Source organism: Myotis lucifugus, unplaced genomic scaffold, assembly GCF_000147115.1.
Source record: "Myotis lucifugus unplaced genomic scaffold, Myoluc2.0 scaffold_126, whole genome shotgun sequence".
Lineage (NCBI taxonomy): Eukaryota > Metazoa > Chordata > Mammalia > Chiroptera > Vespertilionidae > Myotis > Myotis lucifugus.
The window spans coordinates 3,358,857-3,382,218 of NW_005871174.1; the positions used below are offsets into that span (position 1 = coordinate 3,358,857).

General features: G+C 37.2%; 1 protein-coding gene across 1 annotated transcript in view; it reads left to right on the forward strand.

Annotated features, from left to right (window-relative positions):
* The window catches only part of COL24A1 (collagen type XXIV alpha 1 chain), a 281,993-nt gene that overhangs the window by 34,457 nt on the left and 224,174 nt on the right, over positions 1–23,362 (forward strand). Inside the window, exons 8-11 of the mRNA XM_023758248.1 lie at positions 6,701–6,745; positions 11,797–11,850; positions 13,019–13,063; positions 20,603–20,656. Coding sequence (XP_023614016.1) covers positions 6,701–6,745; positions 11,797–11,850; positions 13,019–13,063; positions 20,603–20,656 — 198 coding nt within the window. The remainder of the gene's footprint in view (positions 1–6,700; positions 6,746–11,796; positions 11,851–13,018; positions 13,064–20,602; positions 20,657–23,362) is intronic.

Here is a 23,362-nt window from a genome sequence, read left to right on the forward strand (position 1 = left end):
TCCATTACATAGGAAGTGCACAATCTATACTAATAAAAGGGTAATATGCTAATTAGACCAGGAGACCTTCCGGGAGACCTTCCAGGACACCTTCCAGACATCCTTCCGGACAAAGCCATGGTGGTGGGGCTGAGGCAGAGGTGGTTAGGAGCGAGCAGGCTGGCGGGGGTGGGGCATTTGGGGGTGAGCAACAGGCAGGTGAGCGGTTAGGAGCCAGCGGTCCCCGATTGCGAGAGGGTGCAGGCCGGGGCCGGGCTGAGGGACAACCCACCACCCTGTGCACAAATTTCATGCACTGGGCCACTAGGATCTTTATAAAGTTGAAAAGGAAAACATCAAGTGGAATGCACTGTGATTTATCAGTCACTCAAAAACTGTGCAGCTTTTCCTAATCTGTAAGGACAGCATGAAGGAGCTACATTAGTAGTGAGTGTTGATGACAACAGCAATAAAAGTATATCAGGATTAGAATAAAATCAGTGCCTGTAGAGAGAAATAAGAAGAATTCTATTTTTTTGTAGTTAATTGTGTAGATGGTCCTCTCACCTGCCCATTATCCCTGTAAAAACCTGCAGAGCTGTGTTTCATTTGGGGCTGGTTCCCAGTCTAAGTGCAGGACTGACAGGTCATACAAATGCTGCTGCTGAGGGGCTATGCTGTCACCACGGTGACCATCTTCTCTGCAAGCTGTCTTTCCCACTAATGACAGGGGAAGCTGAGAACAAGGCAGCACAGTACTGACCTCCCCGCAGGCAAGCCAGTGGTTGCCAAAGTGGTGGAACTTGTGGGACTTTGAAAACTTCCCCGTGTCCAAAGATATTTCCCTTAGTCTGGCTCTGATGATTGACATTCTAACATTAACGATAAATGCATTTGGCTAAAAGTCTCTTAGTTTCCAGAAGTTCTTTAAAAATTTTCCATGTCCTCAGAAAATGCTGTCATCTGTCATGTAGCACCATTCTGAGGATTAGTTTATTATACTGTGTTTCTCTGTGAGCCCTCACTGAAAAAGACAGTAAAAGCTGATGGGACCCAAGTACTGATGAAAGGGGGTTAGTGGGTCAGGAGGGTGAGGAGCTGGGGACAGAGGTTGGCAGCAGTCTGTTTTGTGCACGAGGGAAATAGGTGCCAAGAGAGAGGGAGGTGTGTGAAATAGAGAGGTTTGTATTATATTCATTCTATGCCTCCTCAAACTCTGCAGTTATTTGGGATCATTCTTCTATTTAATTTTATTAAAAAATATATAATTAAACTCCTTATTCTTATGAATTTAGGAAAGTCATCTCTTTGCCCCAAGAAGTGCTTCCATTACCATGGTTGTTGATTTTTATTTCATTCTGAATCCTTGCTTAGAGTGTCTTTTTTAGTCAGCTATGGCCATCTTATCACAATTTCTCAATGTTGCCATAGCTTTCCCTCGTTATTTTGGCCAAAACATGGTGACAGGCCTTTCTCTGTATTCCTCAAGGCATTGCTGATAGGAGTCCTGCAGTTTATGACAAACTTAACAGATACCTAATCTGTTAACTAATGTTATTACATTAAAGAAAAAGAACATTTAATATTGGCTTTCAGACAGCAGTGCAGTAGCGGCAGCTTAAAGGACATATATGAGTGATTTCAAAGTCCTGAAGTGCAGCCCTGGCCGGGTGTTTCACTTGGTTTGAGAGTCGACACCAAAAGGTTGTGTCTTCGATTCCCAGTCAGGGCACATACATAGGTTGCAGGTTTGATCCCCGGTTGGGATGCTTATGGGAGGCAGATGTTAAAATAAGTATTAAAATTAAAGTATCTATATTAAAATTAGATTCTAAGTCCCAATTATTATTGGCATTCTTGGTAAGACAACTTTCCATCACAACAAAAATTGAGACAATTCTATAATTTATTGCAATGGGTTTTTAATCTGTTCTAAAGCAGAATTTGTAAATTTTCCTATCGGATTTTCTCAATATTTCATTAGAGAAATATCGTATGTTTCTAGTTATGGGAAACTTTTGGTTATTCTTCCTATGTTAGTATAGAGAACAGTAACTCAAATAATATTTTCAAAAGACTACAATATAAACTACTTTTTTCAAATAGTATGGCAGATTCCTAGATTGGCGCTTTGCCAAAGCTTGCAGTTTAACCAATAACTTATTCCCTTTGATTTTTAAAACTTTATAGACTAGTGTTTAAATAGAAATAAATGAGTTATATAGTCACAAATTTAGGGAATAAATGGAGGCCCTTAAACAATAGTGGTGCTAATTCCAGTATATTACAGATGTAATAATATTACACTAAAAGTAATAAAAAGATACTTTTTCTCTTACTTATCACCTTTCAACATTAAGAGAATTGAGATATTATATTAAATACTTAGAATTTATTTTTCACCCAAGTAACCCTTCCTTTCTCCCTCCCTGCCTCCCTCCTTTTCCTCTTTCCTTTCTTTCCTTCCTTCTTATTTCCTTCTCTCTTTCTTTTTTAACAATTAAATTTAAGAAAAGAGAATCTGACTTATCCCCATTTAGATAAAACTCTTCATTTCCGGTGATCTTATAGGCCTCATCCAATACAGATTAGGTATCTGTATTGGCCTCCTTTGGATTAAGTGCCATCTGTTATGGCCGAGGTGGAGGAGGAGAGAGCTCATGAAGAAAATATCATGACTACTTGGTGCTGTCCCCTTACCGGAGTCTCTGGATGAGGAAGAATCCCTTCAAGGAATTGTGCATACAGAAGATAACATGGTTAACACATCTAGTTCACTGTTATAAAGTGGCTACCACCACTGCATCCTGTTTCACCATGGGCTGGGCTAGGGAGAGATGAAACTCTGGTCAAAAATCACATGGTAGCCAAAGAAAGAAAGTATTTGGCTGGACTCATGAGTTCATAGAAATAAAGCTAAGTACGTGAATAAATAAACACATTTAAGAAATAAAAGGAAAAGGAAGTAGGCTTGTGGCGGAGAGTTTGTCTACCTTTGTGCCTCTCACCTGGCTCCTCATTCCTCATCTTCCTGACACTCTCCTAGGAGCTGTTAGCTCCCACCCTCCTAGAGATGCTTTCTCATTCCAGGGAGCTGTCTGAGGACATTCCTCATTTCCTGTTATGAAAAGTGAAAGCAGTTTAGCTTTTTGTATATTTTTATCTGTAGAATCTTGTATAACATTTGGACAACTGAGAACAATATGTTTCATTTTGTAATTAGGCTGATCTTTAGTTATCTTAAAAAATGTACAAGCTCAGAGCAAAATTCAGTTAAACATCGGGTATATTAGATGCTATTGTTAAGTGTGTAGCTTTAATACTAGCATGACTCATGAAATATAACTCCTTTTATTAATGGCAAACAGCACCAGATGTTAGACTGTGGTCCTTGAGTCTGGCTAAGAAAGATTCAGAGCCAAGAACTCAAATATAACCAAAAGTTTATTTTAAAAGTCACGAAGGTAGAAGAAGTGAGCCAGCTGGGCTGTGTGGACTCAGGAAACAAGTTACAGAAGCAAAAGAAGGGCCCTTCTTTTGGAGAGAGAAAGGTAAAGAAAACAAGGCTGGGGGAAGGAGAGAGGAAAAGGTGCGGGCATGCTCCAGAGAGTAAAGAAAGAAGGAAAGAAGGGAGTGGAAAAAGGCAGGGGCATGCTCAAGCACCCACATTGGGTCATTTGTCTTAAGGGGTTTTATCTGTTTTCCAAAGGCAGGGATTTTAGGGGACATCTCAGGGGAGGATTTCAACAGAATATTCATCAGCTTTCCAGGTGTGTCCTTCAGGGTTGTGGTCTTTACTGATTGGTCAGCGCTAAGATAGAGGGTCATTAGTCATTGCATCCGGTCCTGATGTCAGCCACAGGTATCGCTTCATCTGGCTTTGCTGCTCTTCTGGGCCTAGAGCTGAAACATAACTGTGGCCTAAATGTTATCTCTAGTTTGACCAAAACTCTGTATCTGTGGTCAACAGATCTGAGGCTTTGTTCTTAAAATTATTCGATTCCAGCCAGAACCTCATTGTCCTGAGGGCTAATGCTTAAGGAAGTGGTCATGCAAGGGCTTGTATGGGAGTTGCAGGAGGCTATTCTCCACCCCCCTTGTTCCTCCTCTAAGTGGTTCTACTACATGATTAGCACCACGACAGGGGAGGGAAGGTCAGGGGAGGGTCTAAACCATGAGACAAGTGATATGAAAGGTCGGGGGGGGGGGGGGTCTAAACTGAATGACCAACAGTATGCTCAGTTTTGCCAGTTGCTAAGCAGCTGGGGCTTTCTGCCCTGGTTACTCTGTACCTGGCCCATCCTTCCTACTCTGCTCACGTCTGTCTAACAGCCTATTGTATCACTTTTGCTGATTTGTCTTGGAAATATTAATAGTGTTTGAAAATATTAATAAGAATGAGGACAGCCTGCATTCAGACAACTATAGCATATAAAGTAAATAGAAGGGCAGGTTACTCAATTATTTTTTAAAAATATATGTTTTTATTGATTTTAGAGAGAGGAAGGGAGAGGGAGAGAGAAAGAGAAACATAAATGATGAGAGAGAATCATTGATCGCTGCTTCCTGCACACCCCCTACTGGGGATTGAGCCCACAACCCAGGTTTCTTTCTGGTGCATGGACAGACACTCAACCAACTGAGTCACACCAGCTGGGCTCAATTCTTGATACATCTAACTAGCAAAACAACATGATTTCACCTTAGCATCATGATTGGTAAAATCATTTAATTCCTCCGAATTCAGTTTTCTTATCTGTAGAAATGGGAAAAATACCTACTTCATAAATTGCTATAGAATTATCTGAAGCATTTGGAAGTAGTTGGCACAACGTCTGGCATATATTAGCTCAATGAAATTCCTTTGTATCTTCCTCCACCTCCACCCCCTTTACCCTTTCTCATTGCCACTTCTCTGACCTCTATCTAATGGCCTAATCAAAGAAGTACTGAGCTCCCAGATGATAGGCCTTTTCCTTTGTCTTCTTTGATAATTATGTTACTTCCTTGTGAAGAATATGCTTACATGTAACTTATAGATAACACAAAAGTCTTTGTCTTTAAATTTGTTTTCTTACTTTTTCCAGTCTTCTCTCTAGTTCCCAAGAGGCTTCTCTACTTAAACATTTTACTGTTAAGTTTAACATCTCAAAAGCTGCTTAAATCATTTTCTTTTTTTTCAAATAGACTCTTCTAATTTCCCCATTGTCTAACCAAAGCATAATTTCCTTCTCTAATTCATTAATTCAAGTTGATATGCCTTCAGTGATTAGTCCTGAATAACTCTATTCATTCCATTACTTTATATCTGAAACTTTAAAAATTTATCTTCAGTTTGCAGTATATTAATTCAAAGTTTTTGATGCTTTTAAACTATAATTTATTTCAGGTTTTTGAGTTATAGTTTGCCTAAAAACTTTGTTCTTTTATATACTTCAAAATCTGGGTGTAGATTGATTCACTGATTGTTGACTAGAGCTATACAAATAAGCTCCAAAGTATGTCTTTATTTCTTTCTTCCTGTCCTTTCTGCTTCCTTCATTTTGCTTACAGAAAAAAATCCTGAGGATAAAGGATATTTGTGGAGAGCGGCTACAGCGTTTGGACAGGTTTAAGACTCGGACTAATGAGAGGGCACGGTCCTCTCGTGCACGTGTAGGTCCCAGCTTGGAGGGCAAACCCTCCCAGCACAACTATAGCCAAAGGCTATGGTTCTAAGCTTGACCTTATGGTTCGAACCTGTGGTCCCATGTGGCTGAGTGATGTAGGCTGAGGGAGGTGCAGCAAGTGCTGCCAAAACAAAGCTTGATAGAGTTCTCAGGTGTATGTAATTAAGTAGATTTGAAACTCGTGAGAACATTGTAAACATCTTGACCACGCCCCTGCTTTGCCTCATGGGATCTGACTATAAAATAAAGACTTGGCTTACAGGTTGTGTCACTGTCTCTCCATCTGAGAACAGTGTCCCACCTGGCCCCAGCTATATTCCCTTGTCTGTTTTCTTTAATCCTTCACCGCCCTTCTCAGGTTCACCACTGGCCATGCTGGATGCAGTTCAGATATTATCTATTTTTTTATCATTGGGTGTTAATGATAAGATTATACTTAATTTTGGTTCTATTTGGAATTTTTGCTACTAAGTTCATTTTTTAATTGAGGTATAATTGACATATAACATTTGTTATTAATTTCTTACACAGCTTTACAAAACCCCTTTTGATGAACTTGTGAACAGGCTCTTTCATTTGTCTTAGCTCATCCATGGAGTGTTATGACAATGGAATTAGATAAACTGTGTGGATGTGGTCCAGTTTTTTGATAATTACAAACAGATTATGTCTTAGGGCATTTTGTTTTAGCATTAATGAACTAGAACCAACTTTTGAAAAAGTTTAGCAAAATTTAACAAATCCGTTGTTGGATACCAGACTTTTATAAAAGATGCTTCTCTTTATTCTATAGTTTGCTACCATTTTAGTTGATAATAACAAATCATTCAAATAATACTCAAAGTTTTTAAGAATATGAATAAGAGTTTATTTAATAAAAATGTAAAACTTATTAAAACAATTAAGTTTTTAAGAAATAAATTAGTAAGGTTTGCATTAATATTGATGAGGAATCTATCAGTTGGGGTACAAGACAACCCAGAACCTGGGTTTAGTGGTTTGGCTTATATGGGTTTACTTTTCATAGCATGTTTTCACTTTTCCCCTTTCAGGGTCTCAAAGGATATCCAGGCCTCCCAGGACTCCGAGGTGAACAAGTGAGTACTTCCTTTGTAAAATGGTATCTTTCCCAGTGAGAAAGACACCCACTAGAGAACTTCATTGAGAGATTTCCCCCCATTTACTATTTCAATTTTCTAATTATTTTCCCTCTGTTTAGTATAAGAACAATTTTAATTGATTATCTATTATAATTTTGTTTTTTGCATAGTCCAGTCTGACTTTCAGTGTGCCGAATATCTTCCAGAGCAGTTCTTAAACTTTTGTGGTTCACAAGCCCTTTTGAGAATCTCACAAATGCTATGAACCCTTTTCTCAGAAAATACACTTATCCATGTACTACATGCACACCCCCACGCTCATCCATGCTCACACACATACACATACACCCCCACACACGCCAGACTTATTTCATACAATTTCAGGGCCTTGTCTCTTCACTAACATCAATCCTTGCATGAGGGATGCAAATGAATTTTAATAACCTAAATCAGATGTCATATATGGTGCTGTCCATTACATACATAAGTACATATTTAAAAGTCAAAATACTGTAGTTTTGGAACTACAGTATCTAGTTTTTAATTATGCCTTCTCTCTCCCACCAGAAAATATTATATCATTACGTCATTTAAAAATGTACTATTTCTTGTTTTCAATACAGTGTGCAGTAGCCCAGTGACAAGGGTAGGAGATTAGAAACTAACTAGGGTGGCAGGTACTATTATTGGAGATCCAGCAGAGGGCCTCAGGAAGCCCTAAAGCAGTGGTTCTCAACCTTCCTAATGCCGCGACCCTTTAATACAGCTCCTCATGTTGTGGTGACCCCCAATCATAAAATTATTTTCGTTGTTACTTCATAACTGTAATTTTGCTACTGTTATGAATCATAATGTAAATATCTGATATGCAGGATGTATTTTCATTGTTACAAACTGAACTTAATTAAAGCATAGTGATTAATCACGAAAACAATATGTAATTATATATGTGTTTTCCGATGGTCTTAGGCGACACCTGTGAAAGGGTCATTTGACCACCAAAGGGGTCGCGACCCACAGGTTGAGAACCGCTGCCCTAAAGGGAGCTCAAGAAAGAAATGTGATGGGAACTGTCACTTGAGAAAAAGATATAAATGAAGATATAAAGGCAACTTTCTATTTCAGGGGTCCTCAAACTACGGCCCGCGGGCCACATGCAGATACAAATATTGTATTTGTTTCCGTTTTGATTTTTACTTCAAAATAAGATATGTGCAGTGTGCATAGGAATTTGTTCATAGTTTTTTTTTAAACTATAGTCCGGCCCTCCAACGGTCTGAGGGACAGTGAACTGCTCCTCTGTTTAAAAAGTTTGAGGACCCCTGTTCTATTTCATATGTGTTAAGTGGGACAGTACACAATATTCAGTCCCTGAGGCACAATTTTCCAAGATTACTAGTTACTAGACATGGCACGCAAAACATAACACATGCAATTTCAGTTTCCAAAAGATTAAACAATTACTGAAAATCATTTTAATTTTTATGGGTAAAAATCACAAGGGTGGGAGGAAATATGGCGGGGAAAAAATCCCCAGAATACTGCTTTGGCAGAAATGTGTGGATCTCAATGAAGAAAACCTAATACTTCATAAGAAAATGAAAAACTGATCTTGTGTCAGTACTGGCCAGTTCTCTCATAGCTTCTTTATAACCTAGTTCTGTTACTGTGCATATTATTGTTCTGCAAGTGTCATGCTTTTAAAAAGAGTCTAAAATCACTTGTAAAGGTTGGAAAATGTATTTGGAGTCAGTTCTTACTTTCTATTCTAATTATTTCCAGGAAAAAAGGCAAAATTTGATAATTGTGAGGAACAACTCAAATCATGTTTCATTTTAACTATGAACATGCTGCAGTCATTAAGAAGAGCATAACTAATTTGCTGGGAGATATTCATTTATGGAAAATTTATAAATATCTATAAATTGGTCAGCAAACATTTGGAAAAGTATTTATATAATCTGTGCAAGCTTTAGTAATAAGAGCTGTCATTTATTGAGTTTTTATTAGTGGCCAAACTGTACTACCTGTCAACGACAACTTGTAGTGGTATAGTGATTTATTGAATATTTCCATATGTTAACTAATGTAATGCTCAGCATCACTAAGAATTATGGCCGTTACCTCCACTTTTAAATATATCCTTACACGTTATTCTGTTTTATCCACACAATAATCCTGTGACCTAGAGATGCACTAAGATGCAGGGAGGATCCACGGTGGTAGTGCTGGGACTCTCCATGGAGTCTGACCGACTCAGAGCATGTGCCTTAATGCTCAGAGCAAGAAGTGGGATTGGGGCAGGCTTCTTATTCCTAATTACCCCCCTGAGGCTCTAAGATATTATTTTGTGCCTAAATTCCTCCATTCAATTTAAAGATTTAAGTGAGCCATTAAAAACAACAACTTTTTTTAAGTGCAAAGTGAATTGAGTTGTAGTGTTCGTTTTGAGTTTCTTTGGAGCTCCTGTGGTTGCCGCAGTGATTTTAGGGTACGGTTGACTTAGCATGTATTTGTGCCATGTAAGACCAAGTTGAAGGCTTACTTGTTTACTTTATTTGCTGCTATTCCCGTACAGAGGAACTTAGCCATTGAGTGGAGTTCTTTTTTTTTTTTTAATTTCTCTGTACAGCTGGAATGTGTTAGCTCTCTGCATGTAACTTTAACACATTCTATGAAAATCCATTCAAAATCAGATTTCACTTATGTCTTATAGCAGATTGCTTTTAACTGGGGTCAGTTAACCTGATTAGTCTAGGAAAGGAATGAAAGAGATGGGGGGAAGTTGGCATTAGTCAGATAGTGACCTACAGAATAAAAACAGCATTTTTAATTTGTTTTACTCATTTCTATTGGCATACCTAAATATGAGGTTTTATATGGGGCATAAACAAGCAGTTGTAAATAGACTGGAACAAATCTCTTAATTAGAGGGCTTTCCTTATAGTACTATTGGAAGTTATTTGCACTTCAAACCTATACTAGAAAGACACCCTTGAATGGTGGTCTTTGGAATTATATTTACTGATTTAAATCCTAACTTTTTACTTACTAGCTGAATGACTTCCCATTGGTGAGAAACACTTTATGTCTTATTTTTTTCATCTGTAAAATAGGGATAATAGTATTTATCCTTATAGGGTTTGAGCAGATTAGGTAAATATATATATATTACTTGAAATATATAGTTCCTGGCATATGATAGGTACTCAATGAATGTTATAGAAATAAAATACCATGTATTATATGTAATATTGATAAGATAATATCTAGTACATAAATATGGTTTCTAAAATACATAGGATATAATCTTTTCACTTGTAGACAATAATTTTATTCTATAATTGTCAGAAGACCACTGTTTATTCATATTCTGTTAAATTGTTCGTTGTCATGTGTATATATATATATATATATATATATATATATATATATATACATATCCTATATAATAAAACCCTAATATGCAAATTGACTGAATAGTGGAATGACCGGTTGCTATGACGCACACTGACCACCAGGGGGCAGATGCTCAACACAGGAGCTACCCCCTGGTGGTCAGTGCGCTCCCACAAGGAGAGTACCACTCAGCCAGAAGCCGAACTCATGGCTGGTGAGTACAGCGGCGGTGGCGGGAGCCTCTCCCGCCTCCACTGCAGGCGGGCTGTAAGGAGTAAGGGGTCCCAGACTGCGACAGGGCGCAGGCCGGGCTGAGGGACCCCCCCCCCCTCCAGTGCACAAATGTCCTATACATACATAATCTGTATGTATATATGCATGTATTTATGTGTGTGGGTTTATACACATACCAAAACTTGTATCTGGGTTCACATTCAGGTTCTGCTACTTACTGTGGCATCTTGGGTAAGTTTCACAGCTTCCCTGTATGCTAGTTTTTTCATTGTAGAATGGAAATAGTATCTCTAAAGTACTTGGTATGGTGATTGCACATAAAAAAGTGCTTGGTAAATCGTAATTGTTGGAGCAAGGAAAGGAAGGGAGAGAGGAGGAAGTAAAATGAGACAGAATAAAATTGAGAAATGGATTCTTAGAGAAATTGAAAGAAAGATATATTGGAAGCCTACATGTCTAATAGAATGGGAGGGCAAACCTTTCAACTGTGATTTTCTATTCTTTGTGTTTTCTTTGGTCTTTTCTTTCTCTAGAGTTTTTGAGCTTCCGGAGTTTTATAGTGTTTCTATACTAAAAATAGAGGTAACTTCTATTTCAGGGCAAATGGGCAAAGGCTCTTTTGCAAACAACAAGCAATAAATGACTTTTACATGATAAATAAGGAATCTGAATTTTACTCTTGCTATCATCATATGAGGTAAAGGCAACTCAACACGCATTCTTCTGGCATTTCCTTGTTTCAAGAATTATTTGGTAGCCATAAACTCTAAATAAACTGATGAATGAATGAATGAATGATGTATAAGTGAAAGAAAGTAAAAACAAGAATATGTTGACATTAGGAAAGTTGAAAAGGTTGGTGTTGAAATTCACACTTATTTAGTCTTGTGGGGCTTATGCTCAGAGAGTTAAGATGAGTTCCCTTTTCATTTTGTTGATAGTTTCTTCTGCTGGGCAAAAGCTTTTTAGTTAGATATAGTCCCATTTGTTTATTTTTTCCTTTGTTTCTCTTGCCCAAGGAGATATATCTGGGTTCTATGTGAACCCAAAAGTATTGCTACGAGAGATGTCTTCGATTTTATTGCCTATGACTGAGACAAGAAGGAATTCAATTTAAAAAGATAGTGGTTATTAAGAACTGTACCAACTCTTTCTCTATAATAAATGTCTTCTTTATTTATGTAGTACTGGATTTTTCCACCCTTCACTTATTATTATTAATGTACAATGTCTCATTTCGGTCCCTAATCTAACAGTTTTATTTAGCAATTTGGGCTCATTTTTATTTCAAATACGTGATTTCAATCAGCATTTTTATAAGGAAAAATTTCTTTCCAAATTTGGGTATTATGAATGCATCACGTTTGTTCCCTTGGGCTTCCTTTGACTTTGTTGTACGTTATTTTTCATTTCAGGGAATTCCAGGATTCACTGGTAACATTGGTTCACCTGGTTACCCTGGCAGGCAGGTGAGGTAACTATATTTATACTTCTCCTTTCTTGTTTGTCTTTATTAACATATTGTATGTTCTGATTTTGAGAATTAATGTTCAAATGATAATTGGTTTATTTTTTTAAATAATGAATTACTCAGAGCAAAATAATTTCAAAATCAAAACTGTAAAAATCCATCAAAAATTTAACTACAGAAAGTATTGTTAAAATGGGAGTGGGGTTTCAAAGCTGTTTGATGTGATATACTTTCAAAATTAAAATGCTCAAGGGTCTAATAAGATCTTAAAATAGCCCAGCTGCTGATTTTGCAATACTGCCACTGATGAAAATGAAGTAATAGTAAGAGTTAAGACTCTGTATAATAAACATCATTTTTAAATAACACAGTTATGAAAGCTTGGGATAATGTTGGCAGTGCTATATATGCCACTACCAAATACTTTTATCTGAACTAAATTTAATCTCTGTATACTGTTTTAAAATGCAGTCTAATCATTTTCTATTTATTTCCCTCTAATTTCTTACTTCGTTACTTCATGTAGACTAATAGTGGAACACATTTTCTTTCCTAGGTTTTTATGAATTGATTACTGACTCTTAAAATTAATTATTCATTCATTAATCATACACTTATCATAGCTTTTTTATTATCAAGAATGAGAGAAATAAAACTGCCAAAAATAATCAACAAAATTTCATTTTTTTGGTCTTTAAAAGTACATGGAAGATATTGCATATTAGAGTCTTACCACCAAGTGATGATTTATGTTATATGAAAAATATAAAATAAACTGGAAATACTCAAATATATGGACATTGAAGTTAAATATTTATTTATTTTTTTAAATTATAGGAATATATTTTAGATAAGTTAATTACAAGTGTTTTAAAAGAACATAGTTTTCCAATGAGAATAATTTAATGAAAAAATATTTATTTTTGTATCTGATGTGTTAACATACTTTATTTAGATACCTAAAATATATTTTTATATAGATTATATACAGTGCCTCTTTTGGTTCTGAAATTATAAAATTCCTTGAACATATATAGTCGCATTAAGCATACAGAGTTTCATAATTGTGAAAATGACACCTCTTTATATGTCCTTCTTATTAATCTGTTTATAAACAACTCTAAAAAGTACTTCAGTCTGATGATGATGTCTTTTATTCACACTAGGGTCTAGCTGGCCCAGAAGGTAATCTAGGTCCTAAAGGTGTACGAGTAAGTTACTATTTTCATCTTTTTGTTAAGTATGCATGCATAATAGTAGAATGAAATATATAAAATACTTATCATTTTCACCTATTTTTTAGGAACTTTGAATGTAATGCAAGTTTAGCCTGAAAAGAATTATACTTGTTCAATAGATATTTTTTTTTCTGTTAAGGCCACAGAAAGTAGTCTTATAGTAGTAGGTTTTATATCATTTGTTGATAACTCTTACCTCATTTACATTATTTTGATAGCTCCTAAAAAAATACCTGGTTTGTTAGAATATGCTCTATAAACAGTTGTATTATTATTTATATGTAGCATATATAGAGCTAAGAAATCATGAAAAATCAAGAGGCAAAAAAACTCATATTAGTTTAAGGCTGAGATAATATGACATAAAACTATCTGGAGTAGAGAAATATCTACAAAGAAGGAAATAAACTTATCATATAAAGAACATATCACTGCTCTTCCAAACCATTAAAGGAGTTATTAGCCACTTTTAATCATTAAGGGAGTAAAAAGAATTACTGTCATGTGTTATGTAATATACTATAAATGAACACCAAGTTGGTTCTAGGAAATATTAGTAAAAGTATACTAAAATTTTATTTTAGAAATTCTCCATTTTATAGTCAGTTGTTTTCCAGAATCTATATCTGTTGCTTATATTATTTAAAATACTTTTTTTGAAATAAATGCATGAAGTATTTGAACTTTTAAAATTCTTAAATACTTTCATATGTATTTTCTTCTTTTATTTTGCTATCAATTATATAAAGTAGGAGAACAGGTATATTATCTCCATTTTATAATTTAGAAAATAGTAAGCTAAAGAATTTATGTGATTTGGCAAAGTCATAGCTGGCCAGAACTAGAACCAAAATCTTCTCACCTTAGCTACTCTTTCTGCATATCCTGCGCTATCTCTACCTTTGCATTAAGTGAAAATATATTGGGGAAAAGTCATGCATTTTTTTATTGGAAGCTATACTAAAAGCACATGTTGGCTTGAATTCAGGAAACAAGAAGAGATTAGAGTTTAAGAACATGGGCTTTGGAGTTAGGTCTGCTTTCTTTGTTTGTCTTTTCCCCTTAACTTCTCATTCCCTGGATTTGTGACTTTAGATATCATTCACCCCTTCTGTTTCATTTTTTTAAAATGTTATTAAATGCTTATAATGAAACTTACCTTTCAGGTATTTACAAAAACTACCTGAGCTTAATATTCTTAAAGCACATTACCTAGCACATAATATGCATTTTCTAAGCAGATTATTATATTACTAGAGGCCCAGTGCATGAAATTCATGCATGGGACAGGGTCCCTCAGCCTGGCCTGTACCCTCTCCAATCTGGGACCCCTCAGGGGATGTCTGACTTCCTCTCGCAATCCTGGACCGCTGGCTCCTAACTGCTCTCCTGCCTGCCTGCCTGATCACCCCTAACCACCTCTGCCTGCCTGCCTAATTGCCCCTAACTGCTCCCCTACTGCCTAATTGTCCCTAACTGCTCCCCTACTGGCCTGATTGCCCCTAACTGCTTCCCTGCTGGCCTGATCGCCCCTAACCGCCTCTGCCTCGCCCCACATCCTGGACCCAGGATTCCCTCCTCCAGCCAGTCACAGGCACCCAGGACCCAGTCTTCCCTCCCTCTGCCTGGCTGCAGGCACCCAGAACCCGGGCCAGCTTCACCTGGGCTGGCCACAGCCACAGGGTACCGTGGGCAGGTGGCTTTGCCTGGGCCACAGCCACAGGCACCTGGGACCACGGGGTGGGCAGCTTGTCCCTCTCCCAGGCCAGAGGTGCAGGCACAGCCACTGGTGCCTGGGACCACAGGGCAGGTGGCTTGTCCCTCTCCTGGGCCGCAGCCCCAGCCTCTGGTGCCCGGCACCTGGGACCGTGGGGCAGGCGGCTTGTCCCTCTCCTGGGCCGCAGCCAGTGGTTCCCATTCCTCTCTAACTATGGGGCAGGCGGCTTGTCCCTCTCCTGGGCCGCAGCCTGGCTGGTTCCCATTCCTCTCTCCCTAGTGTTGAATGTCTGAGCCGTTATGGCATGATGGCTTGAGGGTGTGAGAGCATGACGACCATTTGCATATTAGCTCTTCATTATATAGAATTATTGAACTTGGGAGTTTCTTCTGTGCATGAGCTAATAACTCCAAGACATGTTATCTGGCACTATGTGCTTTTCTCTAACTGCATTTTCTCATCTTGCTTCAGTGATTCCTATAACTCTTTTAAGTTCTTCTTCATGTCATTTTTGTATTGCATTATACATCCTTTTGTTGTTGCTTCTCTCCCCCCCCCACCCCCGCCCTTTAGTATTTAGAATTATTGTCTACGTTGTAACCATTTTTAAGTTGTACTTTTAGGTTTGGATGGCCAGCTTCATAAAAGGATTTTTTTAAAAAAGAATACAAATATAATATTTTCTGATTGAGTAATTTTTAAAATGTTCTTTTGGGAGAGTGGGAGGAATCAGGAGAGTCATTTGTCTAGGTGTCACATTCACAAATGGTCTCAAATGTAGATTTTAAAAAATCTTTATTGTTGAAAGTATTACATACGTCCCCTTTTTTCTCCCTCTGACTGCTTCCAGCCTGCCCCCGCCCCATTGTCTGTGTCCATGGGTTATGCATATATCTATGCATACAAGTTCTTTGGTTGATCGCTTCCGACCCACCCACCCTTCCTCGCCTTCAAATGTAGATTTTTGACATTAAGACCAAATATAGCTAAAAAGACTGAAATAACAAAATCACACTAAGTTAAAGGGAATATTTTTTATTTAATTTGTGTCCTATTACTGGATTATGCCACATGTAATCCACTTTAAATTAATATTTTTATAAGTCATGATAAATGATCTTTGGACTGGTACTGTTATTTGATTACATTAATTGTTAAGATGATTTCTTTTTAAATGTAAGTGTTTAAAGCAGACCATCATTTGTAACCCTCATTTGGCCTTCCTTTGAGTATAGCATGCTGGCTGCCTCATGAAAGGAGACGTGTGTAGGGCCACTCCTGATGTCTTAGTTACCCTGATGGTGACCAAAATAGCCTCCAACTGGATATACAACCTTCAGCCCCAAAAGCAAAAACTTATGTGTTGTTGTTATTTTTTGTTATTTGTTTCATTACCTACTAAACTCTAGCTTAGTAGTGTTATTTTGAGAATGACTACAAATGCCTGTATGATTTCTTTGGTGAGTGTTCCTGACATTTTACAATTCTGTTAGAATCAGCATAACATTTATCAAGAAACTTTTATGAAATTACTATGTAGTTATTCACAGCACTGTTCCCTTTAAAGTCTTTAATGTAAAATATTGTGCTTGTACCCTAAACGGGCTATGTCGAGTAGAGAGCTGACTTTTCAGCTTCCGAGTTCTCAATGATTAGTTTGCCAATATGTGTACACCAGTTAGGGTGTCTCTTTCTTTTATTTATAAGCAAAACTCCAGTTGTATATATTAAGACAAAAGTTAGTTGTTTTTAAACTTGAAACCATCTGTAGCTAATGATTCTGAACATACATGCAGCTTGTCATCATAATCCTAAATGTTTAGAATTAGAAATAATTTCAGATGCTTCATTTTAAAAGAAACCTTCCTCGTCCTCTAGATCAGCGGTTCTCAACCTGTGGGTTGCGACCCCTTTGGGGGTCGAACGACCCTTTCACAGGGGTTGCCTAAGACCATCAGAAAACACATATATAATTACATATTGTTTTTGTGATTAATCACTATGCTTTAATTATGTTCAATTTATAACAATGAAAATACATCCTGCATATCAGATATTTACATTACGATTCATAACAGTAGCAAAATTACAGTTATGAAGTAGCAACGAAAATAATTTTATGGTTGGGGGTCACCACAACATGAGGAACTGCATTAGGAAGGTTGAGAACCACTGCAGATGCTTGGCTTTCACGGAAACAAATTTCTTATAAGGGTGTTTCACTTGTTAAAGTTAAGTAGCAAGAAACGAATTCTTTCTCTTTTATTTTATTTTTTGCTAGTTCATGTAATCCGTAGAGCATAGAGAATTTTAAAGGTGTTTTTCCTTGTCAAACGGAAGTGTTCCTCTTACTATGGCAACAGCTAAGTGGCTTTCACATTCAGGATAAATCCCTCCAGGCTACTTGGAAATGATTCCAGAGACATTTACTTTTTTAAGTGTGAGAGAATATATACAGGGGTGGGCAATAGTAGGTTTACAGATATTCATATGGAAAATAACATAATAATTAATAAACTTTGTTTTGTGTACTCACAACTGTAAACCTACTTTCACCACCCTTGTATAACATCAAATTTGCCATATTAACCAACTTTAAATGTATAGTTTAGTGGTGTCTTAGTTCATGCTACTATAATAAAAATACCCCAGACTAGATGGCTTAAACAATAAAGACTTATATCTCACAGTTTTGCAGTCTGGGAAGCTTAAGATCAAGGTGCTGGGGTCTGGTAAGGGCCCACCTCATGTCTTGTAGACAGCCACCTTCTCACTTTCTGTTCACATGGCCAAGAGACTAATCATCTCTCTCAAATATTTTCTTATAAGGGTACTAATCCCATTCATGAGGTTCTATCCTTTATGACCTAATTACCTTCCAAAGTCCCCACCTTCAAATACCACGATATTGGGGATTAGGCTTCAACATATGAACATTGAGGGGACACAAACATTCAGTTCATAGCAGGAGGTATTAAGTCCATTCAAATTGTTGTGCAGCCATCACCACCGTTCATCTCCAGAACTTTTTCATCCTCCCGAACTGAAACTCCAAACCCATTAAACAATAACTCCTCATTTTCTCTCTCACCAAGACCCTGGCAACCATTCTACTCTGTGTATGCATTTGACTATTCAATGTACTTCATTTACATGTAATCATACATTATCTGTCCTTTTGTGATTGGTTTATTTCATTTAGCATGATTGTCTTCAAGGTTAATTCAAGTTGTAGCATATGTCAGAATTTCCTTTTTAAGGCTGAATAATATTTCATTGTATGAATATGCCACATTTTCTTTATCTAGTCATCTGTTGAACATTTGTGTTTCTTCTGCCTTTTGACTTTTGTGAATAAAAAACCTGAATCCTTTCTTAATATATATTATTATGGAAGAATTTACTCTGGAAAGTCACCCATTCTCTGATTCAAATAAGTAGCCTTTATTTAGAATTTAGTGAAAATGGCCCCTTTTATCTCTCCTTCAATTTTTTTATACCTTGGCTTTTCTCTGTATTTATAAAATGGTTCTTCTTCTCCCATCTCCATTTCAGTGTTTCTCTCTGGTTCAGTGATTATTTTTTGCTTGTTTTCTTCTCAGAGCTCTAGTCTATCCTTAAGGCTTCTGACCCACCTGGCCTTCAAATAATATATCTCTCCATGAGCTTTCTATGAGTTATACATTTCAATTCCCTGCCAAGATAATTTGATTTGAATGCCTCTCATCACCACAGACTCAAATGACTAACAAAACTCATCCTTTCTACCAAACTCACCTTTCCTGTTTGTTGTCTATAGAGACATATACAAAGACCTGTTGATACACTATAATCCTAGTGAATTTTATAAGCTGCAAATTTGATTATATAAAGACTATGCCTATTTTTTTAAATGGCCCACAGTAAATTCCAAACTTCCATCCTTACTCTTTTTAACTCCACTTCTTGCCTGCCAACCACATAGAACTATTTGCAGTTTGATGAAAATGCAATATCATTTCATTCCTATTGATTGATTGAATGATTGATGGTATATTACTAGTCCTATCTGGAATGTCTTAAAGACTCAGCCAAAATGTTTCCTTCTCTGTAAAGCTGAATCTTTCCTCTAGACCAGTGGTTCTCAACCTTCTGGCCCTTTTAATACAATTCCTCATGTTGTGACCCAACCATAAAATTATTTTCATTGCTACTTCATAACTGTAATGTTGCTACTGTTATGAATCGTAATGTAAATATCTGACATGCAGGATGGTCTAGGTGACCCCTGTGAAAGGGTCCTTCGACCGCCAAAGGGGTCGCGACCCACAGGTTGAGAACCGCTGCTCTAGACCAAGTTGGTCATTCTGCCTCCAAAGTTCCCATTGCATATTACATTTATCATATCACGTATCACATACTCACAAAATAATTCTCAAATGATATTACAATTATTTATTTGTTTGACCCTTGTTCCTAGTAAACTCTGAACTTCTTGAGGGCACTGATTCTCTTATTCACCTTTATAATCCTTGTTCCTCACACACAATGGGCACTAAAATAATGTTTTGTGAATCAGTGAACCAGACTAATATTCCTTCAAATTTGACTGTTGAAAGAGCCTTCTAACAGATTTTCCTACCGTCAGTGTTTCCTGTCTTAAAAGTATTCTGTATCTTGTCAACAGATTAATATTTTGAAAAAACAACTTGAAATCAGGGGATTACCATAATTCCCCAAAGTCAGTTGCTCCCAGTCTAAAATATAGACTAAAATTCTTAGCCTAAAATGTAAGGTTCTCCTTAATATGGTCTCTTAACTACTATACATTTTGTCTATTAAATTGGTGAAACAAGTTATTTGCCACAGGTGAGATATGACTAAAGTATGTTAGGATAAAGTACCTCGCATAATTATTTCTATGTCCTCCTTGTTTCTCAGACCATTGGAATCGTCCTGAGGGCACAATGGGTCTTGGCCCTTATTCAAAGCATCTTGCACATGAAATTCTGTCAGTTATCATTTAAAAACACTCCCTGATCTCTCTCTATTATATCCCTGTTCACTATAATTATTCTGGTTGGAGTGTTCCTTCTCCAGCCTCTGCTTATCAAGATTTTACCTACTCTGTGGGCCTATCTCCAGTGCCAGTCTCCTTTGAAACCTTCTTTAAGTACCCCAACCTCCTGCCACTTTACAATGAATCTCGTCCTCCCCTGTGCTTCTTTTTTTGTACTTGTTATAGTCTCTTGATACCTCCATCTTGCTTAAATTTTAATTGAATATATACATGTATTTTCTGCCCTCTATAAAATTCAATGAAGAAAAGGATTTGGTTGTGTTGTGTGTTTTTTAAAATATATTTTTATTGATTTCAGAGAGAAAGGGAGAGGGAGAGAGAGAGAGAAACATTAATGATGACAGAGAATCATTGATCAGCTGCCTCCTGCATACCCCCTGCTGGGGATCAATTCCCACAGCCTGAGCCCGAAACCTGGGCATGTGCCCTAATCGGGAATCAAACCCATAACCTCCTGGTTCATAGGTCAAAGCTCAACCACTCACCCACACTGGCTAGTGGATTTGGTCTTATTGATTTTTATTAGCTACCATGTCTTAAGTTATGTTCCCTACTTTTTCTCTTTAATGAAAAGCTTGATCTATAACTTCTGGAAGTAAAGCAATAAGGTAAGGGAAACATTCATAGTGTTAAGCTGTATAATTTCACATTGCTGTGAAGAAATTCAAGGATCTCTATTTGGAATTACAAGGTGAATGTCTAAATGAAATAATATAGATTTTTTTTTTACTTTAAGGGTTTCATCGGTTCTCCTGGGGAAGCAGGACAGCTGGGGCCTGAAGGAGAGAGAGTGAGTACGTTTTACATTACTTTTGGAGTGATGTGCATGTGGTGATGTACAGCAGGGTCAAAGACTGCTCTGTCAGGCAGGTCATCCTACTCAGTGATACACATATGGTGATGTACAGCAGGGTTATGAACTCCTATGTCAGACAGGTCATCCTACTGAGTAATATACATATGTAATACACAGCAGGGTCATGAACTCCTGTGTCAGACAGGTCATGCTACTGAGTAATATACATATAGTAATACACAATGGGGTCATGAACTCCTGTGTCAGGCACATCATCTTACTAAGTGAAGCAAGCCAGCTTTAAAACAAATCACCTACCAGAAATATGATTAAATTCTCTTAAGTGTTACCAAATTTTGTTTTGAGAAAGTAAATGATACAAATATATATATGGCTAGCAATTTTGAATTCAGTTTAAAAAAACACAAATTGAAATATTAAATATCTAATTATGAAAATTTTATTTTGTAATTCATTACTCTTTAATTCAAGTATAAACTCTTAGCAGGTCTTGTATTTTATAATGCATTAGGCAGCAAATAATTCAGAAGATACATTTTTTGTTTAGTTTAATAATGAAAGATAGCTATCCATAAATGTAGGTACTTATAAATAAAGATAGAATATTTGCAAAATAATGTTATACTTTTAAAAAGTAATCAGATATGTACAGAGGCCTGGCATTCCAACTTCATCTTACCTAGTTTTAGGTGCCATAGCAGTTTATTGATTTCTATTTGCATACCTTCATTTACATTGTTAATATTAATTGAAAAAGTAAAATTAGATAATATCAGCATAACATAAGGTTTGAAAGCAAAGAAAGTCATATCCAAAATTTAGCATTTAACTCTATTATTATAAGAATGCTATTGAAGCCAAAATTGTCCTTTCTGGAAACAAGTGAAAGTAAACCAGATCATTCTTTGCTAGATGAGTTTTCAAATTTATAGTTTTTCAACTGAGTGAATTAAATTGCATTTTCTTGTTATTACTTGTGAATGCCATTCCAGAGAAGAAATATTCAGAATTTAAACGTGCTGTAAAGGCAATCAAAATGTTCATTCTTCTTTGGTGAGATGAGGTGAGGATTTACCCTTGGAAAACATACAGGTCACTTGTTTCACTTGTAAAAAATATCTTCAGCATGATCCCAACTAAGCTACTTCCCTGCCTTGTGATACAGCAGTCACGTAGATGATGTTTCCAATCCATCATGCAAACAACTGAGCGGCTTCTCATTTACCCAAGGAGGTATATACAGTTCACATTGTTAATTACTCTGCTGCTCATGATACAATGCTTTCTTGACCTTTTGGCATGAACTTATTTCTAGTAATTGATGTAGTAAATAATCCAAAGTTATAAGTCATTGCAAAATGTTACCATCTTAGATTTAAGGATCCTAGTGTTGACACTGACCTTCAATAGGCACACTGCCTGCAATCATATGCACTAATTTTGACCAGTCTGTATAAAAATATTAAGACCCTTGCAAATCATAAATATAAGATCATTTTGTGATATTGTGCCTATCATGGTACCATGGCCTACTATCATTTGGCTACTTAAAATTCGGATTAAAACCATAAATGATGTACCTAGTGAGGTGTCATTATTATGTTATAAAACATTTAAGTAGAGAAAAGCAGAAAAAAAATAATGTAGTGCTAATCACTCCTGAAAACAAATGGGAAGAAAAAGTTCTTTCTTGAATTTAATAATATATATATAATATTTATTTATGAAAAATATATTTATTTATAAAAAATGCTTATATAATTCTCTCTGCACTATTCTGAGATTTAGTGAAGCTACTAAAATTTTAGAAAATATTTGATTAAAAAAATAAGGTTGGTGGTAGTCTATAAAGATGCATAAAATACCAATGAAATTAATCATAACGCTCACCTATAAACCCTTTTTCGGAGAATACATTAGATAAGTATTTCTCAGACACTGTTGAGTTGAAAATAGATGGATTACTTTAACCAATGACATCTTCAAACTTATCTATATACTAGAGGCCTGGTGCACGAAATTCGTGCACAAGAGTGTGTGTGTCCCTCAGCCCAGCCTGCACCCTCTCCAATCTGGGACCTCTCGCGGGATGTCTGACTGCCCATTTAGGCCCGATCTGCCTAATGAACAAAATAAACAGGCAGTCCGACATTCCTCTCAATATCCAGGACTGCTGGCTCCCAACTGCTCACCTGCCTGCCTGCCTGATTGCCCCTAACTGCTTCTACATGGCAGCCTGATCACTCCCTAACCACTCCCTGCCAGCCTGATCAACGCCTAACTGCTCCCCTGATGGCTCAATTGACCCAAACTGCCCTGCCCTGTTGGGCTGGTCACCCCTAACTGCTCTCTCCTGCCAGCCTGTTTACCCCTAACTGCCCTCCCTTGCCAGCCTGGTTGCCCCTAACTGCCCTCCCCTGCCAGCCCAGTCACCCCTAACTGCCCCCCCTGCTGGCCCTGTTGCCCCCAACTACCCTCCCCTGCTGGACTGGTCCTCCCCAACTGCCCTCCCCTGCAGGCCTGGTCACCCCCAACTTCCCTCCTTTGCCAGTTTGTTTGCCCCTAACTGCCTTCCCATGCTGGCCTGGTCACCCCTAACTGCCCTCCCTTGCTGGCCTGATTGCCCACAACTGCTCTACACCCTGCAGGCCATCTTGTGTCCACATGGGGGCAGCCATC